At 41.8% G+C, this 9,206-nt stretch overlaps 1 protein-coding gene across 1 annotated transcript; it reads right to left on the bottom strand.

The window, feature by feature from the left end:
* Positions 1–5,871: 5,871 nt before the first annotated feature.
* Positions 5,872–8,880, bottom strand: her11 (hairy-related 11). Its single transcript, XM_023396016.2, has 4 exons — positions 7,528–8,880; positions 6,949–7,044; positions 6,754–6,847; positions 5,872–6,633 (listed from the first exon to the last, which is right to left on the bottom strand). The coding sequence occupies exons 1-4, from the start codon at positions 7,579–7,581 to the stop codon at positions 5,987–5,989; spliced, it is 891 nt and encodes a 296-aa protein (XP_023251784.1). The 5' UTR covers positions 7,582–8,880; the 3' UTR covers positions 5,872–5,986.
* Between the last annotated feature and the right edge of the window lie 326 nt (positions 8,881–9,206).

Below are 9,206 nucleotides of genomic sequence, written 5' to 3'. Positions count from 1 at the left end.
GGGGGGGGGGGGGGGGGGGGGTAGCTACTTTCCATTGAAAGTAGTTGGTAACACTGGCTGTCTGCTAGACGTCACCTCAGCTAATTCGAGCCACTGAATGTGACCTCTCGGCCATATTTGTGGTGTTGGTGGTCTTTGGAGGATTTTTCATGCAAATATAGGACAAATAAACTGGCAGAATGTGATGAAGTATGTGCTCCTGTTTTAAAGTGAGTGAAGTTCTAGTCTTACTTTTATTTATATTTTAGCACTGATTTGCAGGTATCGGTGTCTGCGCTCACCATACCTGGCTTGTTATCTTAGCCTAGCTAATTAGCCAGCAAATTCATTAGCCTTGGGTTAGCCTTCAAGCAAGACGCCCACACGTCCAACTGTGCTAACAATGCTGGACAGGAGCATATGTTTGCCACAGTTATTAAATCAGCATGAAGTCTTAGCTCCACATACGCCCCACCTCTTCGCCCATTTTTGGATTGGCTGGGAGTTAGGCGAAGTCAGGAATGTTGGCGACGGCGGAGCAGCCCATGGTGACGTCACGGAAGATACGTCCATCTTTGTACAGTCTATGGTCATTACTTTTGCAGGTATTTGATCATTAAAAAACAAAATGTTGGACAAATTTTTGACCACATGGTGATACCAGAGGAAAAGTCAGAGGATCACCAAGGTGACTAGGATTCATCCTGTGGGAAACACAATTGTCTGTATAAAATTTAATGGTAACCCAATATTTTTGAGATATTTCAGTCTGGTCCAAAGTTTTGCACCAACTGAGCAGCCTTGTCATCCACAGAGCAATGCTGCATGGCCAAAACAAAAATTACAATCTCATTACAATTCTCATGACCTGCAATTAATGAGCGTAAAGCTGTGAGACTAATAATACCAAAACAAATAAATTTTTTTATATAATTCCAATTTCCATGACTGAGATGCAAGCTGTTAAGGTGAGGCGGACTTCTCCCGTGGACACTTGTCATGCTCTATCCTGCTCAGGTCTGCCGTCCTGGGTTGTTGGCTCTGTGCTGAGTTGTCTGCAGTGGCCCTTCTCCTGGCTTTTCTTTTGGCCGTTGCTGCTGGCCTGGAAGCATGTCCAGCTGTCCCATCATTCTGTCAGCGCCACTGTCTCCCTCAGCCCCAGATTAAAAACGCAAAAGGGGCCGCCAGGAAAAGTGGCTCGCCCTCGTCTCTCAGGACTTATGTCAAAAATGTTTCAGTCCTCAGGTAATTTGCTACAGTCTGGGATCCTTTCACTATTTACTTCAAAGAACCTTGCAAAGAGAGGGAGAGAGAGAGAAATGAAAGAGAGGGAAAATGATATTTAGTTGTGGGTAGTGACAGATCTACATTCTTGAGTATTGACATGCGATGTGAGTGAGGAGTCCTTCTCTAGGGATGCTGACTGAGTCTGCAGCAGTCCTCAAATCTCACTGATAAAAAGCAGTGAATCCGTGGACTGTCTTCCAAAATAGAGCTTAGTCAAACAAATTGACTCAACTCCAAAAGAATGCAGAGTCACTCCTACACAAATAGACAGTTCACTAGACAGTTAAAGTTCAAGGTTCGGAAAATCACAAATACTATTGCATGTGAGTTACAGTCATTTACTTTTGTTGCCCAGATATAAGGAGTGACACCGCATGTGAACAAGTTTATTCAAATTGTAATCTTGGCCGAGGTAGCTTTTCTTAATAAGGGTTAAATTGTCTAAATCAGTATGGTCTTGTAAATGTGCATTAGTCTTCTTTATTTAAATGTTGGGAAGTTCTGCCCTCTGTGTAAGACAATCCCCTGCTGTTGGACTTAAATACAAGCTGGTTAAGACCTGTGGAATGAGGAAGAGAGACCGGAAATGTCAATTCACTTACTTCCCAACTTGGTAAACATCACAATGAATTTTGATTTATTAACCCTTTAATGGTCCCACTTTTGTTTTGTTTTTTGCATTTTCTTTTGCATTTTTGCGTTGTTCTTTCTTGGTTAGTTTTTCTATTTTAGCCATAGCCTACCTTATCATTAATGTGTTTTTGTTTTGCTTATTTTCTTCACGTAAAATGTCTAATTATTATTATTATTATTGTTATTGTTATTATTATTGGAAACAGAAGAGAATTTAGTGTTTCCTGTTCCACGTCACCAGTGATCAGAGTGAAATCACAGCTGGTATTGTGCTTTGATTAGCTTTTTTTAATTTCTTAATTATTACCAATATTACCAGTGTTACTCTGGACTAACTAATCAATCATTGTATCTTCATTTAAACATCTAAAAATAATACTCATAATATAATCATGCTGATATAATAATTTAAACAAATGTAATGAAATTAGATTTATCATACTGACACTTTATTATCAGTACACTTCGTGTCCCATGGCAATATTCACCTTTCTTAAAAAACTGTAACTGCAGTAACCTTATTAATTAATAGAGTGAGAGCTAGAGGTGGCTCAATTAGGTTAAGAACAACTAATTTTCAACAAGGCGTCACAACTCAAAATGTGCTCAGGATCCTTAAGATCTGTCCAAGTTGACATGATAAAAACTACTGAATCAATCAGAATAAATCAGTGGATCTACTTTTAGCAAATGCAACAACAGATTAGTCACACCCCAGTCCCGAAAGGTTTAGCCGTATATTTTCAGGGTCGGGATTGAGGACCAGCCGTAAGCATTTGTCCCGTGGATCTGCTGAGCCACATACCAGCTCAGTACAATGTGCACTCTTGCTGTTTGTGTGTATACTTTCAAGCTGTACAAGTGTGCACATGTGTGATGAAAGAGCTTGACACCAGTCCTGTCTCAGCATTTGGATTTTTGAAATGCACCAACACGAAAGAATTCACAGATCCTCAGCAGGCCATGACAAACCCGTGACATCTCCACAGAGCAACATCTCGAGTTTTCAAATCCAAATCAGGAATGCATGGGTGCATTCATGGCAAACAAAAACAGTGATTAAAGACGGTAACAGGATCAGCTCTAATCAGCGTGTCCTGAGAAAATGCCAAAGAGTTCTCAACCATTGTCAGGTCACTCCGAGAGGTGATCTCTTTCCCTATTAATTATGTGCTGTGCCGCAGCAGTCATCCTCGCTGGCGTGAGCGACCTTCTCTGCTTTCATACATCTGTGCAGAGCGATCAAAACATGCAGGGAGGTAGTGTGGAGAATCAAGCTCACAATGATGTGCCTGCCCTCTCATTTCTCTGACAAAGAACAATGGCCACCTCATAAATGATGGCACTCATACAGAGAGAGCTTCTTCAGCACAAAGAGGAGCAAAGTGGGGGCAAAAAAAAAAAAGCCATTATCCAAAGACATGTTCTATCATGTGATAAATTCTGTTTTCTCAAGCCAAATCCTTTGGTGCCTCTCTGCTGAAAATATTCAGGGCTTGTAATAGAGATTTGATCATCAGATAAAGAGTGGGCCGAGCACTGAGAGACAGAAGGAGAGAAGAATGATGATCATGCATCTTGGGCTTATCGCTGATGGAACAGCTCAATAACATCCTCTATTTAGCCCCAATGACAGCCGCCCCTCTATTATCCTCATCATGAGAGGTCAGAGAGGGATGGAGATCGCCGGGTCCGCTACACTCCGCTGTGTCAATGCTGCCCTCTGTTGATCACACGTCCATATATCCTCAAACAATAACTAGTGCCGCATTCATTTTTATCTTCTGCAAATAAATTCACGTAATTAAAGTTTGTCACTGACATTAGCAGTGACTTCAACAATAAGGCAGTTAGCACTCACAGTGAACATCTAACTACAACTTACATACATGGACTGATTTTGAGACATAGGGCCCCCTCTTAAAGAAATGTGTTCTTTACAGCCCACTGTCCCCAATGCTGTAGGTTCTGTATAAAATATCACTGGAAACTATCAAAAGAAACATTTGATACAGATTGTATTTCAGTAAGGTAGAGCTGTCCTACTGTAAAAACTTCTTTACTAGGCTGAATGTAGGAGATGTTTTCTGCAGCTTTGTAATGCTGGAAAAAATAAACAGAAATTGAATGAATATTGGATCAGGATCAAGGGCAAAGGTGTGATCAGCTCAGTGACAGAGAGATGCTAATAGACTCACTTCATAAAGAAGCATAGGGACTGACTAAGGGACTCCTGACCCCTTCAGGACCCCTGAGGTTTAAGCATGAAACTGTAAGTTAGCATTATAGAAATCAGTGGTTGGTGAAAAAAAAAAACAAAGTGTTAACATGCAAAGGATGGCAAGGTGGTGCATAGACACACCTCCGGTCAAAATGCTGTGGGGCACATTCTCCACAGTTGGGATTCTAATGGTTTGCTAAAGACTGTTTGTTTTCTCCGCCTGAATAATCTGCAGCAGCTCCATGGAAACCAGTGACAGCGGCAGGTGTTCCCAGTGAGGCTGCTGCTCCGAGGAAACAAACTGTGTCACATTGTTTGTGAGGGGCTTACTGCTGAACAGGAAGTTTATTTAGATTCCTGAGGCAGTTGGCTGGCTGTCTGAATGTTGTGGAGGGTGGGTTGGTGAGACTCTTCTCTCATTTACCACCTACAGTATTTACCACAGGACCAGGAGGTGGCGTGGTTGTGAACATTGACTATAGTTTACTCATTCAGTCCTAGATAAAGTCAGACAGCAAGGTGCTGACTTAGAAGGGTGTCCCACTTTTGCAAATGCCACATTTGGTTTAATTTTTTCATATTTTTTACGGTCACAAAATAAAAAGTAACAACTTATTGACATTTGAAGAAAAGTCAAACCTTCATATATGACTGTGGATCTAATCACCTGACATGAACTTAACAACGGGAACATTAAACTAACCTTTGCCAGATGCCAATGATGTTTACAGTAATATATGGTGTCTTAAACAAGTTTTAAAGGTTGATTGTAATACTGCACTAGAATACCAGGAAAGCACCTCTAATAACAAAATCAATGCAGCAAAACCAAAGAAAATAATAGGTATTGCCTACATTACCCACAATTCTGAGATTTGGGTGTTATCCCAGTAGCAGCAAACGTAGCCTGGAGCCTCGGGCAGAGATGAGGAGCAGTCAGTCAGAGGTAAGATCACTTCTTTCACTCCCCACACCCCAGATCCTTTTCATTTTCAAAACTTTAGACTTCAGCTCCGACCACCGCTGACACAGGTGACTCAATTAATCAGACTTCACACACAAAAGGATTTACACAACTGTTGCCGCATACTGTATGTAGTTGCACTCCCCAACACCTGCAAGCAGACTTTGATGTGTAAAAGTTCGCCGTCAGCCCCACTTATGACTTCTTATAAGAGAACAGCTGTTACAACAGCTGAACAGTTCTCCATCCTTCCATACGTGACTGAGAGCGTTTCAGGTGTTTATTTTTCATGTCTACAAATTCTTCCTCCATAATCCATAAGTCATAGAGAGATCATCTAAATAACTGCCTTCCAATAAAGACATGGGAAATAAAGTCTATATAGGCTTTTCTTTTTTTGTTTTTTTACAGCAGTCTGTGATCACTCTACTGACATACCTAAATAGACCTGTTCTTTTTCTGCTGTGATAAGTCAAACTGTATATTAAAAATATCTATTCTGTCTATTCCTTTATAACAAAATTACAGACAAGCCTCAAGTAGAAATGATCACAATGACAAAATAATCCTGCTGACTGTGTTTATGTTTCCTAATGGTATTATTGGTAAGCTGCATAAAATGCAACAGGTAGTTTTTGACTTTTACAAAAGTGTATCTATTAGAAAGCTCTTGAACACATGTGAGCTCAAGGGGAGGGAACATAAAAATGTGTTCATAGTGAGTCTATACTGAGGTGAGATTTTAGTACAATTTTTATTTACAAGAGAAATAGAAAATATAGGACATTTTACCAATATATACACTGTACACGGCAGGTGTTCATCTCCTCATCCAGACATTCCAGTTTGTTCCCACTAAGGGGCTCTGCTGTTCTCAGTTTGTCAGTCTCTGCACCTCCTCATCAAAACCAAGGTCTCCACATGGATGAAGAGGAGTTTGGTAGTGACCCCTCCCTCGGTGCGGGACGTGGAGAGGATCTCAGAGCGGTGAGTGGGGGGAAGTGGAGGGCAGGAGGGCTGGTGTGAGAGACCGTGGGCGAGAAACTATAAAAGGAGGTGTTGGAAGATGGAGGTGACAGGCTGGGGGGGAAGGAGAAGTGAGAGGCTAATGATGGGAAAGGGGGAGAGGTGGCATATGTGGAGAAAGAAGGAGAGAACCAGGGAGATGTGGGAGGGGAGAGATAGTCGTGGCAAGGTGTGGAGCAAGACTGAGGCTGAAATGGAGAATGGGATGGAAACAGCGACTTGGAGGACTCGTCTTTTCTCTCAGACGTGCAGACGACGTAGACGGACGCTGCATCTGGCGTCTCAGTTTCAGTCGTTTTCTGGCCGAAGTCTGGTTTTGACTGCTGGGTCTCTGTGTGATGTTTCAGTCCCTCAATCAGGCTTGTTTTCTGGGCCGGTGTTATTTTGTTCATATAGGTGGTCAGCTGAGCCACACACTGCTGAAACCCTGCGCTCTGAATGGTGAAGAGAGGAGCAAGACAAGCCTCTGGGTGATGAAGACTCACCACAGGAGCACGGGTCTTCATCTGACTATTAGCAGAGTCTGCAACAAGTAAAAAGACAGCAGAGACACCAGAGATAAAACAAGAGTGTAACATTACAACCCTGAGTTGATGCAGCAGAAACAGGATTCTCATACACACAAAGAGACTAATGAACCAACCATTGCTCAGCTTCTTTCCATCCGTCCACTTCTGAAGATATTCCACAGCCAAGTCCAGAATCTCAGCTTTCTCTATTTTGGGATTCTGCAGTCGCTGCGAGGGGCAACAGTGAAACAGGGGAGGAATTCATTTCATCGTTGTAAGGTTATGATATTTGCCAACACATGTAGTGCGGTTGTTTTGACATGACTCACTGGATCCGATGTATGATTCAACAGCAAAGTTCTCAGGTCAGCAAGACTTTGATTTATTCGATCTCTTCTCTTCTTCTCAACAACTGGTTTCAGAATCTAGAGGAAAGATAAACAGTATTATGTGATTATGATGAAAGTGTGGTCAATCAACAAGGTGTCCCAGGTCATTTTTTGACAATTCCATCAGTATACTGTATTTGCAAATTGAAGAAGAATTTTTAGGTTTTAAAAGTTCCTGTTGGTTCTTGTTTGCAGTTTAAAATGTTAGTGAGTCATTCATGAATCTCTTTCTTTTTCGTTTGTCTCCAGCTGCTCTTCAGTTCTTTTCTAAAAAAAAGTCAGAGGTCAAATGATTCTTTCTGATGATTTAAAAAGACAAAAAACTGTTATGATAGAGAAGGATAAACACCAGCCAACCTGCATGGCAGCACAGACGTTGTCCTTATCAATGGCTTATAACTGATGAACACAGTACTGGTGAATAGCATATGTAAAGGTTTAGCTACAATTTAAAGGCCTTTCTAAAAGTGAGCGTTATTAGAAAGTGGCCCCCAAATAAATAAATAAATGACTTCTCACCCTTTTCCTGCTCCTGGCATCGTCCAGACTGGGGTTTTGTAGTTTTCTGGTCATGTTGCAGTGTTTGGTCCAAATGTCCTGACTGAGAGCTGCAGCTGTTGAAAAAGCCTCCTGCTCCCTGTGGGCGGACAGAAGTGGACCTCAGGTTGCCTCTGATTGGCTGACAGGTGCGAGTGACGACATTTAACCGAAAATGGTTTTATTATCGAAACTAACAATATACCATCTTGACCAACAATCAACGGTATATACTACATCTTTTCTCAAGTGAAATTATCTGTTTGACAAGATATCAGAAAGGTTTTTTTTAATTGTCCGGACAGTTGTTGTATTTAGTAGTAATGGTGTGTTATACACGAAGTAGATGAGGAAACATTGTGTAACATCAGTCACAGTCTTAATTCATCCTCCATTTAGCGTTAATTTAATTAGTAGATGTAACACATCCTGGTTAAAGCAGCCATGAGGTGAGACGATGGGAACCTGGGTTTTTCTCGTGGGAACAGACACGAAGTGAGAGAGTGAGCAGCTCTGAGGACTTTATGACGTGTGAGACATCGGCACTTTGCATTAAGTGATGAAAAAGACCAAATGAGAGACTGTCTGCCCACGTGAAGAAGTGGTAGACTACAAGACTCTTAGATTCATGCAGCTCTTTATACATTTAGGGTTATGAACGTGGGCAGGAAAAAAATACGCAAAATGATGAATTACTTCCATGTGAAAGCAAAGCATTGTTTGGGAACAGCAGGCAAACGGGAGCACAGGTCGCGTTCATCCGCTGATGTGATGAAGTGTGAGGATGATGATTACACCTGAGTGTTAAGTGTGCGCAGCCTCAGCTTCATGCCTCATGTTTGCACTTCACACACGCTCGCTTTCAAAATCAGACCAGTTGTTGACATCTTCCAAACCTGCTCGGCTCCATTTGATTTCAGCCTTATTGTTGTTTTTTTTAGTCTTTTGTCAGTGTGGCTGACACACCCGAGGAGTCACGATATTAGAAGTGAACGGTCCATTTCTCTGCCACCAAAAGGCGCATTTTAAACTCATTAGTTTCCATCACAGGCTCAGGCGACCACATTATAGGACTTATTTATGGGGCGGGTCCACGTGTCTTAAATCCCTATACACACTCCTGCGGGGCCAGAGAGAGGGAAAGAAAGAGAGAGAGAGAGAGAGAGAGAGAGAGAGAGAGAGAGACACTTAACATCCAAACGATAAATCTGTTATCCTATTTTTCTCCTGTAATAACTACACCATCATTTTGATCTTGGAAAATAGCTTCTTAATGTAACATGCATTTTCATACTGTGTTAAAAAAAAAAGCGAAATATTTATAGCCTGTAGTGAGCTTCCAGCAGTTCCCCAGTGCCATAGTTACCAGGACTGGCCCCTGAGCCTCCACTAATCGCCCTCTCTTTGATTTTAAACGGAAGTATCATTGCCTCTGAAAAGCCACTTAATCTCTACAGGATCCCCGTGATCCGATCATCCCAGTGTTATCTCCACACTTTAGCCAATTATGGGGATCAGGGGTGAGCATAAATGCAGTGCTGAAAAAGCTACCCCAAAACTCAGAGCCCATTCGACTGTAATCCCACTGCTTCTTGGATATAGAAATACTGTAATTCTGAACATTAAACATCAAGCTGCCTCTGCACTCATCTTGTCCAGTC

The sequence above is a fragment of the Seriola lalandi genome, unplaced genomic scaffold (assembly GCF_002814215.2).
Source record: "Seriola lalandi dorsalis isolate HSWRI2012SDOR001 ecotype SW California unplaced genomic scaffold, Sedor1 jcf7180002054971, whole genome shotgun sequence".
NCBI classification, from domain to species: domain Eukaryota; kingdom Metazoa; phylum Chordata; class Actinopteri; order Carangiformes; family Carangidae; genus Seriola; species Seriola lalandi.
Note: the sequence above shows the minus strand (reverse complement) of the source record. Positions and strands in the feature narration are given on the sequence as shown.